This window comes from Chanos chanos, chromosome 4 (assembly GCF_902362185.1).
Source record: "Chanos chanos chromosome 4, fChaCha1.1, whole genome shotgun sequence".
Lineage (NCBI taxonomy): Eukaryota > Metazoa > Chordata > Actinopteri > Gonorynchiformes > Chanidae > Chanos > Chanos chanos.
In genome coordinates, this window is record NC_044498.1 from 69753 (window position 1) to 92500 (window position 22748).

Genomic DNA, 22748 nt, shown 5'->3' on the forward strand with positions numbered 1-22748 from the left:
ATCATGTCTACTTCTAAGCTTGGTCTCCACTCATGTTAAGCACACATACTCTGAAATATAGGCACATTTTCTTTTTCCAAGACACATTCTTTCTTATTAGTGGAAAAATGTTGATTCGTATCCTACACACTCGCGCACACACACGCAGGGGACCACGTCCTATGACACTCAGTTCTGTCAAATTCCTTTGTCCATAATCACTATCTGTGACCTTTTGCTTTTTATAGTCTCTCCTTTATCTCTCTCTCTCTCACTCTCTCTCTCTCTCTGACTGGATTCTTGCTGAGTGAGAGACAGGCAGACCCTCATCCTCCTCCCCCTAGGTTGGCTCCCTTGCTAAAGGGATGCCACTTGTGCTGCTAGAGTTTCTTTTCAGTTGCGAAGTAAAGTTGGCTTTCAAACATTAAAAATCCAAGCAGAATTGCGCAGTTTTGTGAAAGGTGGTGGTGTACCTTTGAGAAATGGCCATAACATTAAACTGATACACGTTTGGTTTTCTCTGGAATTTTCATTTAGTGGTTAAAAAAAAAAATCACTGTACTCTGTCCCATTGGTCCTGTCAAAATGTGTGTGTGTGTGTGGGGGGGGGAGGGGTTCTAAACTACGATTGGACAGTCAGTCATCTGGGGAGGGATTAGACTGCCAGCCTGTCAGTTACAGCATCGGTTTGACTCCAGATGTGGCAGATATACCCACTGTGACAGTAGCTTACATTCAGTAGAGAGAGGGGCAGAATAAATGACGCGAGATGGAGCTTGTTTCAAAACATAACATGACTTCACCGTTTTGGGATAATTTTGGATTACGATAATAAAGAGGCGTGGTTTACTTCATAGGTTGTGTTCTTGTGTTATTACATTATCTGGGTCACGTAACAGTGAAATAACCAAAAGGTGTATCCTGGGATTCATTCAAAACTTTAATTTGTTTGAAAAATAATGAATAAATAAATAGTTTTTAAATTTGACTGAAGGAGAGAATTCTATTGTTAATAGCAATTCTTTCTGAGATAGTTAATTGTACAGCAACATTGTTACAGCTCTACGTAAACTGCTTTGACTCATTAGACAGTGCTTTGACTCATTAGACACTGCTTTGACTCATTAGACAGTGCACTGCAGTCAGACAGCATCTCTGTACCAGACTCTGTGTAGGATTGTGTCTGTGCTGATGATTCCAGACTATTCTGGGGTCGGTTTCTGCTCGACATATCAAGAAGGCTGCTGTGGGTCACATTTACACTCACTTCAAAGCCTCAGAGTAGACAGCTATCTTTACAGCTGACCGCCTAACACACACATGCGCACACACACACGCGCACACACACACACACACACACACACCACAAACTTACATGACAACATTTTTTTAGTTTCACCTCATTACTCAGTAAGGACCTTGCTCAGCAGCTGTGCATTTTCCATAGCTATACATGTGTAAACTCAGCACTGCATTTTCCATAGCTATACATGTGTGGTGATGTGGCAGGGTTAGGGTTGGTGATGTGGCAGGGTTAGGGTTGGTGATGTGGCAGGGTTAGGGTTGGTGATGTGGCAGGGTTAGGGTTGGTGATTTGGCAGGGTTAGGGTTGGTGATTTGGCAGGGTTAGGGTTGGTGATGTGGCAGGGTTAGGGTTGGTGATGTGGCAGGGTTAGGGTTGGTGATTTGGCAGGGTTAGGGTTGGTGATTTGGCAGGGTTAGGGTTGGTGATGTGGCAGGGTTAGGGTTGGTGATTTGGCAGGGTTAGGGTTGGTGATGTGGCAGGGTTAGGGTTGGTGATGTGGCAGGGTTAGGGTTGGTGATGTGGCAGGGTTAGGGTTGGTGATGTGGCAGGGTTAGGGTTGGTGATTTGGCAGGGTTAGGGTTGGTGATTTGGCCCCCCTCAAAAATTCTGCCATTTGACCCTGAACCACATTTTGTGACCTCTTCACAGATGGTCACATTCAGAGTGTTCCTCTGCCACACACACACACACACACACACACACACACACACACACACACATACCTACATGCACGCACACCTACGCTTGCACTCAGACACACACACACACACACAGTGCAGCTGCTGTGTTGACCACAGCCCTCTTGACTGCACAGCTCAGCAGGGGCTCCCTCTTTGAAAACAATCTAAACTCAGGGCTTCACATGCCTCATGCTCTTTGTGTGTGTATGTGTGTGTGTGTAAGTCTCTGTGTTTGACTAACTACAGAGATGGTGAGTGAATATGTGCTGACCACAGGTCCTAATGATCAGTGCCCTTATCTTATCTCTCTCTTTCTCGTCCCCCCCCAGGTCATACACGTGTTGGGCTGAGAGGAGGCGCACACACACACACACACACTAAGTGAAGGAGGAAGTGACCAGATGGGCTCAGTCGCTAGGTTTATTTGACAGACCTGGTAAGGACTGCTGGCTGCGTAAGGACGTAGACCGTATTTTAGCTTTGTTTTGTAGAATGTGTACAGCCCCTGTTGGTGTATGAGAGATCTAAAGCTATGATTACGATTACAAATTTCCAAAGCCATAAATCCTTACAAACTCTCTTCGACACCTGTGACTGTCCTAGACCTAAAACACACACACGCTATTCAACCAAATTTCTTTTGGTAGAAATTTAGTTGAATAGCCTTGGTACCATCCACATGCCACATAATGAAAATCAATTCGACATGCTGACTTTGTGGACAAAATTAGTACTGGTTGCAATCCTTGTTAATTTGCCAGATACAGTTGTATTTGACTGCACTTTGCAAAAGTGACGTTGTACTGACTTTTTTTTTTTAAATTGCTGTTCTGAAAATGGAATGAATGTAACCCCAAAACCGTGGATGTGCCATTGCATATACACACGGTCACATACACACTTTGTAACTACAGAACAGGGCAATGCAGTTGTTTTACAGCCAAATGTGTGAAAGTTTTTTTTAAGACTTGGGGATCTTAACCCTTACTACCACTTCTTTCCTTTGGACTTTTGCTGATTTGGATTGTGCCAAACCATCCACTATTTAATCTCAGTTTTGCTCTTCTGTGTTCCACCATGTGGTGTGTGGTGCCTAGTGTGGCAGACAGGCAAGCAGAATGTGATGAGGAACATGTGGAAACTTCTACAGTAGTGCTGGATGCTTTGGGAATGATGGATGTCCCTAATGGCCAATCAAATGTAACGGCTTTCACAACAACAGCCTCTGAGGTGAGCTTCTGTATCAGTTTTACATCTGTCACATCAGTCAAATTATTATCCAACTGAAATAGGATCATAACACCAGCACTCCTATAGTGACCACAGCTGTCTCCCTCTCTCTGTGTGTGTGTGTGTGTGTGTGTGTGTGTGTGTATAGAGGAGTAGCAGTTCAGAGTCTCTTAGTGAAAAGGGCTCATCTGAGCTGAAGAAGAGTTTTGATGCTGTTGTCTTTGATGTGCTGAAGGTGACGCCAGAGGAGTATGCGGTAAGACACAGTACCACAGCAATGCCTAAACACTACTCAGACACTACCCCTACACTACTCAAACACTACCCCTACACTACTCAAACAGTACCACAGCAATGCCTAAACACTACCCCTACACTACAATTTACAATTTAGCATTTAGCTACTCAGACACTACCCCTACACTACTCAAACACTACCCCTACACTACTCAAACAGTACCCCTACACTACTCAAACACTACCCCTACACTACTCAAACAGTACCACAGCAATGCCTAAACACTACCCCTACACTACTCAGACACTACCCCTACACTACTCAAACACTACCCCTACACTACTCAAACAGTACCACAGCAATGCCTAAACACTACCCCTACACTACTCAGACACTACCCCTACACTACTCAAACACTACCCCTATGCTACTCAGACACTACCCCTACACTACTCAAACACTACCCCTACACTACTCAAACAGTACCACAGCAATGCCTAAACACTACCCCTACACTACTCAGACACTACCCCTACACTACTCAAACACTACCCCTATGCTACTCAGACACTACCCCTACACTACTCAAACACTACCCCTACACTACTCAAACAGTACCACAGCAATGCCTAAACACTACCCCTACACTACTCAGACACTACCCCCACACTACTCAAACACTACCCCTACACTACTCAAACAGTACCACAGCAATGCCTAAACACTACCCCTACACTACTCAAACACTACCCCTACACTACTAAGACACTACCCCTACACTACTTAAACAGTACCACAGCAATGTCCAAACACTACCCCTACACTACTCAGATACCATTCCAAGACTACTACTACTTCTGCAACACTCCCACAGCATCTTTCAGACATTACCTCAGTGCTTCCACAACACTACTCAAACAGTACACCATTACTACTCAAGCATTACCAGTACACTACTCAAACAGTACACCATTACTACTCAAGCATGACCACTACACTACTCAAACAGTACACCATTACTACTCAAGCACTACCACTACACTACTCAAACAGTACCCCATTACTACTCAAGCACTACCCAAACTAAAGTTAAACCGTACCCAAACAATACTTCCAAAGTGCTGTCTACCCCAACACTACACAAACACATCTCTAGTACTCCAAAACCTGAATCTCTGCATTCATGTTTCTCTCTCCCTCTTTCTTTCTCTCTCTCTCTCATGTACACACATGCACATACACACGCACAGACACATACTAGAGCCCGATCAATACAGGATTTTTAAGACCGACCCGATTTCGATATTTGAGGACTTAAAAACGATAATGATATATCGGCCTTTATTCTTTTTTTTTTTCCCCCCCAGAAACCCATAACATAAACAAAGATATACCCTAACATTTGTTATGTGTACTTATTTAAGAGTCCTCACCAAAATAATGAGACATAATGCAATTTTAAAAAAAATCTTGTTTTATTGCCATAAATAGTACTTTGAACAGTTTTGATAAATAAAAGTCAAATCTATAAAGATAGAAAAAATGTAAACATATATATATATATATATATATATATATATATATATATATATATATATATATATATAAAACTTTAGTTCTGTCCAATGCAAGTTACGAGAAACCATTTTTCAACCTTGGCGGCGTCTAAAACATGCCGTCTTAGACTATGCAGTAAACTGATAATGACCCAGAGTAAACGCTGCTGTTGAATGCATCTACTACTACAAGACTGTCTGCAACGAGGACTTGCGACTTTGGGATTTCACGCTACACATTTGAAAGAGAAGCTCGATAGCTTTGTTTGGCTACCAAGCCATGTCAGATACCTGTTCAGCTCACGTTTATTTACGTGTCCCCTCTGGTTTAATCATTTCCAAAGCACCGACTGTAACTACAGACATATGAGTCGCAGATATATTTACCATTGCTTCATTTAGACAGATATATTTACCATTGCTTCATTTAGACAGATATATTCACCATTGCTTCATTTAGGCAGATATATTTACCATTGCTTCATTTAGACAGATATATTTACCATTGCTTCATTTAGGCAGATATATTTACACTTGCTTCATTTAGGCAGATATATTTACACTTGCTTCATTTAGGCAGATATATTTACACTTGCTTCATTTAGGCAGATATATTTACCATTTCTTCCTTTAGACAGATATATTTACCATTGCTTCATTTAGACAGATATATTTACCATTGCTTCATTTAGGCAGATATATTTACCATTGCTTCATTTAGGCAGATATATTTACACTTGCTTCATTTAGGCAGATATATTTACCATTGCTTCATTTAGACAGATATATTTACCATTGCTTCATTTAGACAGATATATTTACACTTGCTTCATTTAGGCAGATATATTTACACTTGCTTCATTTAGACAGATATATTTACACTTGCTTCATTTAGACAGATATATTTACCATTGCTTCATTTAGACAGATATATTTACACTTGCTTCATTTAGGCAGATATATTTACACTTGCTTCATTTAGGCAGATATATTTACCATTGCTTCATTTAGACAGATATATTTACCATTGCTTCATTTAGACAGATATATTCACCATTGCTTCATTTAGGCAGATATATTTACCATTGCTTCATTTAGACAGATATATTTACCATTGCTTCATTTAGGCAGATATATTTACCATTGCTTCATTTAGGCAGATATATTTACACTTGCTTCATTTAGGCAGATATATTTACACTTGCTTCATTTAGGCAGATATATTTACACTTGCTTCATTTAGGCAGATATATTTACCATTTCTTCCTTTAGACAGATATATTTACCATTGCTTCATTTAGACAGATATATTTACCATTGCTTCATTTAGGCAGATATATTTACCATTGCTTCATTTAGGCAGATATATTTACCATTGCTTCATTTAGGCAGATATATTTACACTTGCTTCATTTAGGCAGATATATTTACCATTGCTTCATTTAGACAGATATATTTACCATTGCTTCATTTAGACAGATATATTTACACTTGCTTCATTTAGGCAGATATATTTACACTTGCTTCATTTAGACAGATATATTTACACTTGCTTCATTTAGACAGATATATTTACACTTGCTTCATTTAGGCAGATATATTTACACTTGCTTCATTTAGGCAGATATATTTACACTTGCTTCATTTAGGCAGATATATTTACCATTGCTTCATTTAGACAGATATATTTACCATTGCTTCATTTAGACAGATATATTCACCATTGCTTCATTTAGGCAGATATATTTACACTTGCTTCATTTAGGCAGATATATTTACACTTGCTTCATTTAGACAGATATATTTACCATTGCTTCATTTAGACAGATATATTTACACTTGCTTCACTTAGGCAGATATATTTACACTTGCTTCACTTAGGCAGAATAAGATAAAAGCTGTGGTTTAACCGTGCATTAACGTTAGCGTTCTTCCACTGATAAACATGGCATTAGCTAACTTCGTGGGTAATTTGATTTAGCAATGGATAGCGTTTTTAGAACAGACAGGAGAAATGACAGGACCATTGCTTGTTTACTCCCATGAACTGCCGCACTGTTTAATAAATAAACCTGCAGTCAAGTTTGTTGACAGCTTAGCCTACACAGCTGAAATACCCTAACATTAAATGTAATTTTGATGTTTGACTGACGGTACGGGTTTTCACATTACTGCTGCAAAACCAGGCATGGCTGACACGAATGTTGTCTCGCTCATTTGGGCTAAGAGGAGAAGTGAAGGGGGATGTTTATTATTGTTTGAGTAATGTATTTCACGTGACAATTATCAGCTTACCATGAACACATTATCTCTGTCGTGGGCGACTCTGCTTTGGTCAGCCGATCGTTGTCATTTGTTGTTTCCGCATGCGTGTTGCTAACAGTGGAGTTGTAGTATGCCCTCCAGAGGACAAACTATGCAATGACAACATTCATAACATCTGTCTCTCCGTTTTTTTTTTTTTTTAATTGTCATTTATCGGCCGTTATAAACGCCAATACCAATTTAATCGGCAAATAGCTCATATCGGCCAGTAATATCGTCACGCCGATATATATCGGTTGGGCTCTAGCACACACACACACACGTACACACACACCCACACAGAGAAATGAGGTTGAGCTTAAAAGTGAAGTGAGTCTACCCACTGCTTGACTGCTCTATGTTTTGTTCCCTGTTTGGGTTCTGTCACTTCCTCTAGGGTCAAATCACCCTCATGGACGCACCGGTGTTCAAGGCCATCCAACCTGAGGTGAGTGTACGCACACACTCAGACTCACAGGGAAACACACACACACACATAGTTTAACAAGGTGGCTGGCTTTGTATTCTGTTGGACTTGGCAATTTTTTAAAATTTCCAACAGGGGGCAGCAGTGTTATTGCCAGCAGTTGTTCTGGTTCTCTCTCGCTGAACTTGTCACTGGTCCATTTTGGGGCCAGCGCTTTCATAAATTTTACAATTTACAATTTTGTTATTTGGCAGACGCTTTTAGCCAAAGCGACTTATAATAAGTGCATCAGTCGGATTTCTAATACTTCATGAGCAGTATCACAATAAGACTGAGCGTCAATTTACCCCTTTGTATTGCGCCCTTGGAATACTTTGACAAACACAGATACAAGACAAGGTTTTTTTTTTTTTTTTTTTTTTTTTTTTTAATAAGGAAAGAGAGGTTAGGCAGTGAGGGACAGGTGGGTTTTCAGTTTCCTGCGGAAGATGGTAAGAGATTCCGCAGTCCTAACTGCATGAGGGAGGTAAACAAAACTGTTGACCAAGAAGTGGTTTAACCACATATCAAATCAGTCACAAATCAGTAAATTAATGATTCTTTCTCTCTCTCTATCCCTCTCCCTCTCTCTCACACTCCAAGCTCACTTTATCTCTCTTTCTCTCTCTCTCTCTCACTCCAACTCTTTCTCTCTCTCTCTCTCTCTCTAAGCATGCGCACTCATCCATGAAGTGTATTGAGTGGTCTTTTTAAAGGCAGTGTTACAGACATGCGGGCCTCTTTGAGTGGTCTTTTTAAGGGCAGTGTTACAGACATGCGAGTGTCTCTGAGTGGTCTTTTTAAGGGCAGTGTTACAGACATGCGAGTGTCTCTGAGTGGTCTTTTTAAGGGCAGTGTTACAGACATGCGGGCCTCTTTGAGTGGTCTTTTTAAGGGCAGTGTTACAGACATGCGAGTGTCTCTGAGTGGTCTTTTTAAGGGCAGTGTAACAGACATGTTGGCCTCTTTGCTCAGTCCTGGTTATTCCTCCCATGGCTTCCCCCTCTGAGTGTTTTATAGACATAGACATGCCAATGTGCAATATGTTCGTGATATGAGGCGCTTATGGGTGAGAGCTCTGTTTCATAAGGCATTTGATGATGTCTCCCCCCATTGAATCCCAATGTAGCATTTTAGGCTCTTTGCCTTAGTCAAGAGAGAACAAGAATGAGAGAATGTTAGGGATAGAGACTGACGCTGTATGGTTAGCACTTCTTAAGATCTGCTAATTCCTAAGACCTCATTACAGTGATTTGATAAGCATTGGCATTTTGATTTGTTCTTTATCTGCCATTAGATAGCTAATACGCTTGGCTCTTGATAATTTAATTTTATTATTTCTGCTATGATTTCAGCCCTAACACAATGCATATCAACTCTGTATGTATGGGTTTTGGATTTATTTGATGGCCACTATTACTCATTGTTTTCTGAGAACTGTAATGAGTTATGTTTATTATACATTAAGGAAAAAATGATGAATGAAGAGGAGTGGCCTCCTCTTTAGTCCCACAGGCTCCTGTGTGTGTGAGCAGTAGAACAGAGACCCAGTGTGTCCCTAATTATACAGGTTTTGTCACATTGTACAGATTGCGTCATCTGTTTTGGACTCTGGATGCCTCTAAATGATGGACAACCGTAAAGTTATAAAAGTCTTCTGTTAGCCGTTAACAGCGGGAAAGGGGAACTTCACCCAAAACAATCCCTGACTTCACTGAATGTGACATGGGAAATATGTGTATATTTAGAAATGGCTCTTGATGTATAAGCTCTTTAATATCAACATATAGCTCTTTTTCAGTGGAAATGGTGAAATACTTCCTAGGTACCTATGCAGCACACTGTGATTATTTCTAAAATATGAACGCAGAAAACAATGGGTCTCATCTAAGAACCACTCGTGATCAGATTCGCTCTGAGTCGACCGATAAGAGAAGTGATTTAAGAGAATTTGTCACATTCTCCAGTTTCCTTGGGTTTAGAACTTTCAGTCAAAAAAATTACATCCTAGGTCCTTTCCTAACCACTCTTCCTTGACCTCGATGGACAAACGTCTTGAGGTTAAGTAAAGGTGGGAGGGATAATTCATAAGGACTTAGCACCGCGGTTGTCTTTTCCTAAGAGAATCCGACTGCCCTTACGCTAGGCTACGTAATCATGCGTCGGCGAATATTACTGACGTAGACCTGCCGTGGTGAAACTACAATTTTCCGAAGATGGAACTGAAAAGGCATCTTAGATACTTCGCCCCGTATGTTCTTATCCTGTTTTTGCATGGTATATAGACGTGCACGGCCCAGTGAAAAATGTTACTTCACTAACAAGGTTGGAATTGAAATTTAAAAAAATTGAAACGAAGGTTGCTCATACTCACCCTTCTATCCGCTCACATTTATCGACATGAATCCCAGATTGTGGGAAAATAATTGTTAAATTTATGCAAGAGAGGCATAACAGTGACAAACAAGAGAGGCATAGCATGTCAGGCCTAGAAATCTACCATCACTCTTAAGTTTCAAACATGTTGAATTAAAAACATCATCTGACTATAAACATCTCACATGGCTTGTCGGTCATGTTGATCTGATCCATTTTTAGAAAATAGAATTTAATTTGTTTTGCAATTACTAATGCTTGTATTTCAGTACTAAGACTTTTAATCAGAAATAGTAGGAAGCTTGTTAGTAAATTATTTAAGTTCATATTGTGAATGTTAACTGTTTTCTGTTAAGAATTTAAGTAAGAATGCATGAGAACGACGCGGTTTGCGCGAGAAGTCCTTTCATAGTCAGAAATCGTTAGAAACTGTTATATTTTAGAGAGATACGTCTTTTTACCGACACCATCACTTCGTCATGTTACTGTTATTTATTTTTTATTTTACTTGTATAGGTTTAGCGAATCATTAAAGAGAAAAATTCAGCCAGATAATCTTTGTGTCGCATCAAGGATATGCTTGTCGCTGTCCAACGGTTAGTGTTAGATTCGCATAATCGTTTGTTTTCATGAACGGCCAAATGATTTGTCACTTTAAATGCTGCTACCGCAAAGAATTGTGGGACGAGATTATCTCCTTTCCTTTCGTAAAGGATGGTCCAGTGTACCCTATGCTAAAGGAGATGGGAAAGGAAGCATTGGAGCACCTTTCTGTAGCATTTAGAGAAATCAGCTCTTATCATGGCTGCCACTTAGATACTTCCGGGTCATTTCAGTCAGGTAGGAACCTTCCTAAGCAAAAAGACTATTCGGATGCAGCCTGGGAGAAAGGAAAACATGTTAGTGCAGTTCTGACCCAGAGGAAAGGACAGTGTAGACCAAAGAAGAGACCACAGCATCTAGGCGATAAAAATGCACAAATGTGTGTGGCAAGGCCCAGCTTGCTGCTGCACATATGTCTAAGTAGGCCATATGAGCTTCCACAATCCGGTGGGAGAGACGCTGTTTATACAGGGCTTTGCCTTGAACCGGGTTGGCGCACTAAACAAGCAACTGGTCACTTGTACGGAAGTCCTGAGTGTGAGTAATGTATGCGCAAAATGCATAACAAGTGTAACTGCCGTTGCTCACCCGACACAAAAGGGGAAAAGTTCGGAAACCAATGAACTGTAGGACATTGGCATGATCTGTGACTTCAGAATCCCCAGGTGCAAACTGAGAGCATGAAGGTGCACCAACAATGCGTGGAGGTTACCCACACGCTTCACTGAAGCTAAGGCAAGGAGCAAGGCTGTCTTATATGAGAGAAATCTGATATCTATAGACTCCATAAGCTCACACAGAGCCTTCAAGATGACAGTTAAGTCCCATAATGGGACAGAGGGCTTTGTCACCAGCTTCAGATGGTGACAAAGCCAGAAACTCAGTTTTCTCCAGGTTGAGTTTGAAGACAGGCCTTAAGAGACAGGCCTTCCCGGCGTACTCTCTTCAGAGTGGGCAAAATCAGGAATAACCATGGCTATGGCCATGCTCCATCAGCAAGAAAAATAGAAGGCAATGCATGTTTTCTCTGGATGCAAAGAGCTCTACGCCAGCCCTGCTGTACTGATCCCATATCTGTGACACAACGTGAAGGTGAAGCCTGCATTTTCTGGCATGGGGGCCCCCCTGGAGGGGAGGTCTTCTCCCAGGTTGAAGGCGACCTGGGACACGTGTTGCTCTGAGTGACAGCAGATGAAGACTGGTCCACATATGGAGAGAATGAACTAACCTCAGGAGCTGAGGTGAGCGTAACCGTCCCTGCCTGTTTGTGTATGACACCACCGTTGTGTTGTCTGTTCTTATCTGAATGTGGTGGCCTTTCAACACAGGTAGGAAGCTTTTAACAGCTAAGAAAACTGTCAAAAGCTCCAGATAATTGATGTGGAGACATCCCTGAGCAGGGACGACACTGCCCGAACCATAGCCCTGCTGCGCAGTGCTCCCCAGCCCGTTATGGAAACATCTGTTGTCACCACTTTGCGGATAAAAACCCTCCCTATTGGAGAGCCTTGGCAAAGCAAGTGAGGCTCCCTCCATGGCCGCAATGCTGTCATACAGGTCTGGGTCACTGTGAGTCTCCTTTGGAGATGACACAACGCACTCAGATGCTGTGACAATATCCAGCTCTGAAATGCATGCATTAATAATATTGATGCCATCATACCTAACAGCTGTAGGTATTTGTGAAATGTGATTTTGTGTCCCAACTGAAAGTGCTTGAGACGGCTGTGAAATGTGATCACTCTGCGCTCTAACAGATACGCGCAACTGGTGAGAGAGCATATTTCCAATCAGATGAAAGAATTTCTGACTTGGAATCAGAGAGCTCTTTTTCAGGTTTATTGAGAGATCCAGATTCTGAAGCTGAGCTAGCACTGCAACAGTGTGCTCCATGGCTTTCTCCCTCAAAAGCAATATTATAGCCAGATCATCTAAGTAGGCCAAAAAGCGTATGCCCTGACTTTGAGGAGGGGCTAATGCTGCCTCGACTCACCTCATGAAAGTATGAGGTGCCAAGGCAAACCGAATGGTAGAACCAGGTATTCGTAGGCTAGGCCTTCAAATGCAGACCATAGGTACTGCCTGTGATTTTGATGTATCACTATGTGAAAGTATGCATCTGTCAAGTCTGTTGACGTGAACCAGTCCCTTGGGCCGACTGAGCGCAGAAACTGGCGAAGTGTCAAGATCTTGAATTTGAAAACTCTCAGATGTCTGTTCAGTACATGTGGATCCAATATAGGACGCAATCCCTCGTCCTTTTTGGGTGCCACAAAATAGCGGCTGTACCAGCCTATTGGTGCTTCTGTGTGTGAAACTACTCAAATTGCTCATTTCTCTAGAAGGAGCTTTATTTCCTCTCTGAAGATGAATACAGCATTGGCTGACACTTGTCACTGGGGTGAAACAGAGTGGGTGTGTGCAAAACTGGAAACAGTAACCCACTGCAACTGTCCCCTCTACCCAAGGTGACACTGCGCATGTGCGCCAGGCAAACGAACAGCAAGTTGACCAGCGAGTTATTCGGGAGGTGCTGGCGACCTCCTGTGGGCACACTGGGGATTGTAATCAGCACTGTGCCCTGGTTCAATGGTTCTACAATTTTGTGAGTCAAAGAGCTCTTTATTGAACATTGTAAGACATCGTTATTGAGACCAATTGATGAAACACGTCCATACTGGGAATCTGAGTATTCATTGACATACCCAGACTGCGACTCTAAAACCCGCCCCATCCGTGAGTAAGAATACTGGGCTAGTGAAGAATAAGTGCATTAGTGTCAGGGGTAAACAACTTGTGCTTGGGAGACTGTGTAGGGCAAAAACGAGTCCGTCTTGGACTGGGCCATTGAACAGAGGGGGGTTGACACCTCTTGAGTGGCAAAATGAGGGGGGAGGCTGTGGCATCTCCTGGCCGAATGTGCCTCTCCCCACACACACATGAGCGAGGAAGAATGGGCCACTCCACCTCCAATTTCTTTGCTGCACGACTTTATACAGAGATGAACGAAGAATCACCTCCATCCTGCCCTACCTCTGCAGGACCAGAGGAATGCAGCGTGGCCTGGATTTCCTCCTGTTCGTCCTTGGACAGACCATGGTCATCCATACCGAGGTTGAAGGGGTCTTCACCATCCATGCCTGCTGCGACTTCACTTGTGGGCTGCTGAGCTTGGAGAGCAGGGAATGTCAGCTCTAGTTCGCACAGCACAGGCCCTCCTGGTGTGGATAATGCCCAGACAGACCGGGCAGGCATCACGGCGATCTTTGTCAGGTATAGAAAATCCACATCCCTGGGGATAAGGACGTGAGGACGGCTTTTTGTGGAGTTCTCATGAGCTCATTTTAGATAGCCAAACCATCTCCAGCTCAGACTCAAGGAGAGAGATGGCTAATTTAGTTGCAAAGAACCTTTCAAAAACAGCACACTGCGGGAAGATGACCCACCAGTGTGAGGTTGTTGTCGTTCTTGCCTAAAGAAACAGTTTAACTGAACTAAGAAGTCTTTGTGGTAAGCCAAATTAATAGTACAAACAAAGTGTACGATCTAGTTGATAAGGAAAACCAAAATAGCTCTGTTTGTCAGTGAGATGTCCTTTCGCGAGGTAAAAAGAACTGTGGAGTGACTCGAGGAATGTAGTAATAGAAGAGGAGGGCGGAGCCTGTCCTTGTCATCCGATGTCATTTGCCTTTTGGGCGTGTATAAAGGTGTCTTCAGCAAGACATAAAGGCATGATTTCCCATAGTACGAGTTGTACCGAGTGAATCGAAAGGGAACCACTGAACTACACACAACAGAACTAACAAACTAATGATTGACAGTTGCAACAGCTTTGCTACCTCAGTTATACCGGGCTGATACAACTATGCACATGTATTAACTATTATTCATGACGAGGTACACTTAACCAAAAGAAGCTACCTAAGTGATGTTCTGGTGGAGTTACTTGCACTATTGGGGCAGGCCCAGCCACGACCATGGGTGTGAGAGACCGGAGTTAATGAGGTCAATTTTAGGAAGCTGTGTGCAAGTTTTTGTGTCGGTGCCAGAAGTCTTTTAGCATCACAGTTCTTGTAAGCGGTGAAACTGGGTCAGTTCTTCACGGAGAAGAGCAGGTGGGGATTAGCTGAGGCTGACACAATGAACAGTTGGATTACATGAAGACTGACTGGCTGCATGGTGAGCTTAGAGGAGAACCATTGGGTTTTCACCAGGAGTTTGAAACTGACTGCTGTCCATCTGGCGTGCCTCTGCCTGGAGAGAGGAGATACTCCTGTTTTTTTTGGGAAGTTTTACTCATAGCTCAGTTTAAATTTTTTTTTCTTTTTTTTTTTTTTTTTTTTAAGCCCGCCACCACCCCTCCAACATGGGAGTCACATCGTACTTTTCTCTCTCTCTTTTTTTTTTTTTTTTTTTTTTTTTTTTTCCCCTCTTGTTTCTTCTTATAAATTTTATTGTGTACAGAGGAGACAGGTGGACAGGCAAACGAACAAACATGCAGACAGACAGGTGACATACTGTAGAATGACAGACAGACTGGTGAACAGGTAGACAAGGAGACAGACAGAAGGACAAAATCAATGAAAGGTAATAAGGGAGTGAGGGAAAAAGAAGAAAAGTAAAAAAACAAACAAACAAACAAACAAACAAACAAAAAAAAACAAAACAAAAAAAAAAACAAAAAACAACTATACGTGGGACAAGACAAAGGACTGAAGCTGTGATGGGGGAAGCAACGCCAATAGTTATAATATGGAAACAGTTATAATAATAGTAACAACATTGATGACCATAATACTAATAAGGATAATAACAATACTGACAATAATACCATCATAATACTAGTACTACAGTTACTACTACTGCTAATAACAATAATAGTGATAGTTTCTTTGAAGTATGCGTGTGTGTGTGTGTGTGGGGGGGGGGGGGGGGGTTAGCTAGCAGGCAAATTCAGTGAATCTATGAAAGGGGCCCAGATTTTTTGAAAGTATAAGTTTTTGTGTTGGAGTGAAATTCTTTCCATGGATATGTGGTCTATGAGAAGGTTTAACCATTGTGTGATATTTATTGTGTTTCTTGTTTTCCAGTTTAAAAGGATAGTTTTCTTAGCAATTGCTAGGGCGATGAGTATGGGTTGGGGGTTTTGGATTGGTGGGCTGATCACAGAGGTATCCCCGAGCAGACAGAGGGATGGAGAGAGCGGGATGTTACAGCTCATAAAAAGTGATATTCTGTCAGTAACTTGTTTCCAAAAGTTGTAAGTTGGTGGGCACAACCAGGTAGAGTGGAAATAATTGTCTGGGGTGTTCATTGTGCAATGTGAGCATATGTCTGAATCTAGGAATCCCATCTTATACATCTTGTGCTGGGTGATATGTGTTCTGTGGATTACTTTATATTGTATTAGTTGAAGATTAGTATTGTTTGTCATTGTGAAAGTGTTTCTACAGATTAGAGTCCAGAAGTCTACATTGGTAGAGAGTGATAGGTCTTTTTCCCAGTCTTGGATGGGGAGGGATATTGTTTGGTCAGAGGATGATATTAGTTTGTATAATTTGGAGATGGTTTTCTTAGTATTATTTATTTTTTCCATTTCTTCCACTAGTGGGGGTGGATGTAGGTTGTTGTTAGTTTTATTAATTTTGGATTTTAGAATGGATTTTAATTGTAAGTACTGAAAGTATTGCTCTTCCCCTATGTCATACTTTTGCACCAGGTCCTGGAAAGTGATGAAGGTGTTATTCTGAAAGATGTGTTGAAGCTGTGTGATACCTCTTTGTTTCCAAGTGGTGGAGTGGAGTGGTGATTTGTTGAGTCTAAAGTCCGGGTTGTGCCATATTGGGGTGTATTTACATGGTGACACTGTGAATTTAAAGATTTTATTAATTTTCCACCAAGCTGTCAGGGTTGTTGAGATTACGGTATTTTTGAAGCAATCGTGGTGTTTTATGGAAGTGCTGAGGAATGGCAAGTCGGAGATTGAAATTTCTTTGCATTCTGACTGTTCTATTTCAATCCATGGGTTATTCTGTTGGTTGGGATGAATCCACTTTGAGATATACTGTAGTTGATTAGCCAGGTAATAATAGTAGAAGTTTGGTGCTTCCAGTCCTCCTTGAGATTTGTGTTTCTGTAAAGTTGCTAGTTTAATCCGGGGTGGTTTATTTTTCCAGTAGAATTTAGTTGTCATGGAGTTGAGTGAATTAAACCAGTTAGTAGTGGGTTGAGTTGGAGTCATTTTGAAGAGGTAGTTCACTTTAGGTAGTATGGTCATTTTTATAGTTGCTATTCTGCCATTTAGAGAGAGTGGTAAATTTGTCCAGCGGTTTAAGTCATTTTCTATTGATTTTAATAGTGGAGTGAAATTAAGGCGAAACAAGTCTGACAGCTTGGCGGAGATATTTATGCCTAGATATTTAACATTACTTGAGGAGGTGAGGGGCGTGTTTTTCGCTGTAGCGTATGAGTCAACACCGCAGATGGGTAAAATTGTTGATTTTGTCCAGTTTACAGTGTAGTCTGATATTTCAGAAAATAAATTGATAAGCTTCATGGCTTCTTGCAAGGAATTTGATGGGTCTTGGAGGCAAAGCAGTATGTCGTCTGCGTAAAGGCTGAGTTTGTGGTGTGTGTTGGGGGTTTGAATTCCTTTGATGTTGTTGTTTTGGCGTACTGCAGCAGCTAGAGGTTCAATGAACAGGGCGAAAAGTGATGGTGAGAGTGGACATCCTTGCCTGGTCCCTCTGTGTAGCATGAAACTCTGTGATGTTAGTCCGTTAGTAGAAACTGTGGCCATCGGTGAGTTATACAGTGTTTTTATCCATTGAATAAACGAGCTCAGTTTAAATTATTTTATTTTTTTAAGTTTTACTAATGAATGGCTATGTAACTGATCACAGGTTCAGTATGTATGATTATTCTGGAATGATGTACAGGTTAGTCTAATTTTCTTTTGTTCTATTTAGTGTGTAAATGTTTTGTGGAATGCAAAACTGAATGAAGGAATGCAGATTGGACTCATGGTGTGGTCTGAATCCCATTTCCACGGTAAAGTACCCTTTGTTTTTCGTGGAGATTGATTCTGATCAACCTATGGCCAAATGGTGTGAGCAGTGCTGTGATCACTCATTCAATGTGGTCTTTTTTGAGAGCCTGTGGGCTTCAATGTGTGTTCAGGGGGAGAAAAAGAAAGAAATGAGAAGTGTTTAGTTCTTGTTTTAAGTGGCTTATGACTGTTATGTTGGGGCGGAGTAACATGTTAAAAAGTGTTTAGTGTTTGTTTTGAGTGGTTCAGGAATAAGATAAGATAGATTGAATATTATATTGGGAGTAACACATCAAAATGCTGATTCTGAACAGAATGATCAGTTGGAGAAAAAAAATGTTTTCAAGCCGTGGTACGAAGCATTAGTTTTTCATGCCACGAAGAAGTGATAGTGTTTCGTCTGGAGCCCATGGCCTCCACTCTCCTAATGAGCTCTTCACCCATAGGCCATTTACCTTTTGCAAGTTTATAAAACCACATTCAACACCATGGAAATGTCAGTGAGAGGCACGGTCAATTAACATCATTTTTCCTGAGCAAATATCCAAACGGTTTCAGGATTATTGCTCCGCTGGCCAGTTATAGTTTTACAGGTCTGTTTCTCGGTACTGCGAGTTATGGTGTGTGTGTGTGTGTGTGTGTGTGTGTGTGTAATGGAATGGTATTTAGTGGTTTGATTTTTAATGACGCCTATGATATCACTGCTCTGGCAGCCTCTCCTGTTTTAATGTTTTGGTATAGTCTGACATTTGGATTGCTTTTTGTTTTCATAAATAACTCCGGGTATATATCACAGTGGTGCTTTTTACTTTGATTTCTAAGCTAAATAAAAAGATCATATCTGATGCAATTGCTGTTTGTTCCTCCCTTCCCTGAGTGTCGACAGTATCGGTTGAAAGATCTGACAATAATCTGCTTGGCTTGGAACACAGACTTCTGGAATCATGTTTGAGCAGAAGACTCTCATAATCCAAATGCTGATTAAAGTTGAGCTGCAGTCAACAGTCAAAGCCATTGACATGATTTATGAGACAGTGGAAATTAGTTGTGTCAGGGAACTGTTCATGTGTGTGAGTATATGCTATGGCTGCCTTCCTCTAGGCCTGCTGGGCCACAGTTGGCATGTAGTAGAGTAGGGGCAGAAGCAAATAGATGAAGGTAGGAAGGGTTAGTGGTGGTATTGCAACATCCTGTGTTCTTCCTCTCCCTCTCTCCCGTGGTCTTTCATTTCAGTGTCACATTGTCTAATGGTTTGCAGCTGTATGAGTGGATGATGACGGCAGCAGAAGAATGATTATTTTCATTTGATTTCAGATGTGTATCGGGGCTTGGCTGACCCTCTACCGTTTGGCTCTTTGGAGCGATTGTTTCATTCAATATGTACTGCAGTGAAGAACACCATTATGGAGCTGGAATAAGTCACAACAGACATTTCAGTTGCTGTTAAGGTTTAGTATTTCTAAAATGAAAGCTAATGTAAAGCCTTCAGGTGAAATGCTGTTTGTGTGTTATGACTGCATTGGGTCAGGTACACTGGAATACTTGACATGTCAAGTGTCTTGGAGAGACATACGGTAAGGTTCTGTTTAAAACTGACAGACCATTGCTCAGTCATTAGCTTAGCTCCAGTTTAACTGTAGGTTGACATGGGTTCAGCTAAGTGGGTCATTTGAGGAGAATGACATGCAGCTGCCTGTTAGGCAAGTTAAGTTAAGGCAAGTTAAGCATGATTAAGCAGCTGATTAAGCATGTGCAATTAGATTTAGCACGTTAAACTGAAGTACTATCAGTTAACGTAAGATGTGCCCAAGAATAGCAACATTGTGTAATAACATATTTTATTATTTATAGTCTACTTCTGTATGCCTTCTGCTCTCACAAATATTATATATTATTAATGTATTCTAATTTGAATACAAATTAAAATTTCATTCTTGATCTTCCCCTACAATAAAATGCAAAATGGAATGTAAAGTTCTGTCTTCTGCCTTATCACACTGTGTCACTCACAATATTATCTCTTTTTTTCTTTTTTTTTTTCTGTGAACATTATCTGTAGTGAGCTGGGCCCAGGGGCAAAGTGTTCACTTGAAATTCATTGCCGGTCAGTTTTACAAGGTTATGAACATCCATTTAATTTGATATATAAGGCGCTTTCGGACCGAACAGTTCTAGGATCTAATTTGATAGGAACTACCCCCTGGGAGCTTCCCCTAGAGCTACATACGTTCTAGGGCTTTTTTCTGTTTGCATTCGCACCGCCAGTAGGAACGCTGAAGTGACGTAAGGCGGCCGACGGTATTTACGACTAACCAGGATAGATGCACATTTTGAAGTACAAATTTAATGACTTTTAAGACCTTTTAAATACCATTACTGCGGCAAAAGAAATCGACAAACTAGACTACAGTATACACAATTAATGAGTTTTATTGAATTTGAATGACAGAAATATTGAGTGCACATTAGATAACATATAACTAGCACAGCGCTTGTGCCTGACACTTGCTCGCAGCGTCGTGTTTTTGGTTTTACTTTTTACCCGACGCAGCCCTCAAATCGTAAGCTGGATAAACACATTCTTATTTTAGGTTAAAATGCAGATCATAGCCACACAAGCGGACACACATGCACCGACCGAAGCGGAGTGTACGCTACCTCTTGAATGTACAAATATACATTGGACGTTGCAAAAATGGTCATTGTTGGGGGATATAAAATACTGGTAAAATAAAACATAAAACCATGTTTCCCCTCCTACAATTCCAGACAATTTTAGACATGAATATCAAAAACTAAATGTAATACGTTCTAAGACTTTATATTTTGCATGAATCTTTAAACATGGCGGTTGCAATCATCTATGCCTGCGTCTGGACCAATGGCTGTACACGTACGTCACAAGGTTCCTATTGCGCTGCGAAAGTACCTACCCTGAAGTAGGAGCCAAAAAGGCCCCTCAAAACGGTGTTCTAAGAACTATAATAGTTCTAAGTTCCTGCAGTGCGAACACGCGAAAAAGGGGGTACTTTCTCCAACAGTTCTAAGAACTATGGAAAAGTTCCTCCGGTGCGAAAGCACCTATATATATATATATTTAATTTGATTTAATTGGGGGGGGGGGGGGGGGGGGGGTGAACTGGATGAGCACCCTTGCTGGTGACATTAAGGGTTTCTTTTCTTCTGCTGTATTATAAATGTACAACTGCATTACAAATGTATGGAGTTACGCAATATTGTTTTTGTTGAGTTGTTTGTCAGTAGACTAGGGAACACCAAGCACTGTGAAAAACATTACTTCTAAATGTTCAGAACTTCTGAGCAGGAGACGTGTTTCAATTAAGGGCGTTTCACTTCAGCTAAACATGTGCACAGAAGATTTAAGATTAACATCAGAAAAAGTGCCCTCTAGTGGCAACCACATGATTTATAAATGGCACAGCAATTGGGTTTAGTGTAAATTAGGAGTGGAGGAGTGGGTTCTCATTTTAAACATTAAACTGCAGCTTAACGAATGACAGCATAATAGCCTCTGTGAGTACAATGTCATTGACATGCAGAGCTGTTCCCTCCCTGCAGAAATGAGTGTTCTTTGTATGCAGACATGATTGTTTCTCCTCTGTGGCCTCCCTCAAGATGTTCTGGATAGCAGTGTCCATATAGCCGTGTATCTTTGGTAGCGTCTGTAGATAGAGTATTATTTGGACTGTAGGCTGATTTGGGTGATGGGGTGATGGCCGGGCCTGACGGCTGGAGGCTGATGAAAATGAAGTGTTCGGGCTCCCTATTATTCCTCTTGTACTGATCCATAAGGTAAATCCTGCTCTCTGGAGGATTGGAGATCCATGGAATGGCTTATTACATAAAGTTCATGTATTTCCTTAACTAAAATGTCTCTTTGCTGTCCACACATGATGAAGCATGTGGCAGTTTTTCTCATGAGGTGTCAGCTAACACATTATCATGCTTTTTCCATGGTCACATGTAATACAAAGATACGTTTTTAGACTTATGTTCATTCATTTGTTATCTCAAGCATTGAAACTTTGAATTCAAACACTCATAGACACACACATTTTACAGTCAGAATGTCATCCAATCACTGTTTACCATAGTGGAGTGTGTTTAACATTTATGACCTCATGTTCGTTACTCTGTTTTGTTTATGCTCTCTGAGAAATTGTGCAGTTCTTATTATCATGTGCTTTGGGAATAAAAGGCTTTGTTTGCATGTTTACTGTTGTCGTGTTTCTGCATTTTTCTCAGATCTCATGTTTTGCTTTTCAGTAGTTTCTCATACACTTTTAGTCTTTCAGAAGTAAATCATATTGGCTGAACTCTCTTATTTACAAACACAAATTTGGCTCAAGTTAATATTTTACAGTCATTGGACAATTATTGGTAACTTGTGTCCGAGTGTTATGCTTGTCATTGTAATGTGAGTTTGTATAGGATATTAAAGCGTGTGTGTAAGAGTGTAATTGTAATGTGTGTTTGAATAGGGTATTAAAGTGTGTGTGTGTGTGTGTGTGTGTGTGTGTATGTGAGAGTGTAATTGTAATGTGTGTGTTGTGTGTGTTTCTTCAGGAGCTGTCAAGCTGTGGTTGGAATAAGAAAGAAAAGTACAGCTCTGCACCCAACGTGGTGGCCTTCACACGCAGATTCAACCAGGTAACATGCATTACATATTAACCCTAACCCTAACCTTCACACACAGATTCAACCAGGTAACATGCATTACATATTAACCCTAACCCTAACCTTCACACACAGATTCAACCAGGTAACATGCATTACATATTAACCCTAACCCTAACCTTCACACACAGATTCAACCAGGTAACATGCATTACATATTAACCCTAACCCTAACCTTCACACACAGATTCAACCAGGTAACATGCATTACATATTAACCCTAACCCTAACCTTCACACACAGATTCAACCAGGTAACATGCAT

At 41.1% G+C, this 22748-nt stretch overlaps 1 protein-coding gene across 2 annotated transcripts in view; it reads left to right on the forward strand.

Moving 5' to 3' along the window:
- Positions 1 to 3135: 3135 nt before the first annotated feature.
- The window catches only part of ralgps2 (Ral GEF with PH domain and SH3 binding motif 2), a 90310-nt gene continuing 70697 nt past the window's right edge, over positions 3136 to 22748 (forward strand). Inside the window, exons 1-4 of one of the 2 annotated variants that reach the window (XM_030770776.1) lie at positions 3136 to 3195; positions 3344 to 3451; positions 7691 to 7741; positions 22374 to 22457. In XM_030770776.1, the coding sequence (XP_030626636.1) occupies positions 3136 to 3195; positions 3344 to 3451; positions 7691 to 7741; positions 22374 to 22457 (303 nt within the window). The remainder of the gene's footprint in view (positions 3196 to 3343; positions 3452 to 7690; positions 7742 to 22373; positions 22458 to 22748) is intronic. The other variant, XM_030770777.1, reaches the window with a different exon arrangement.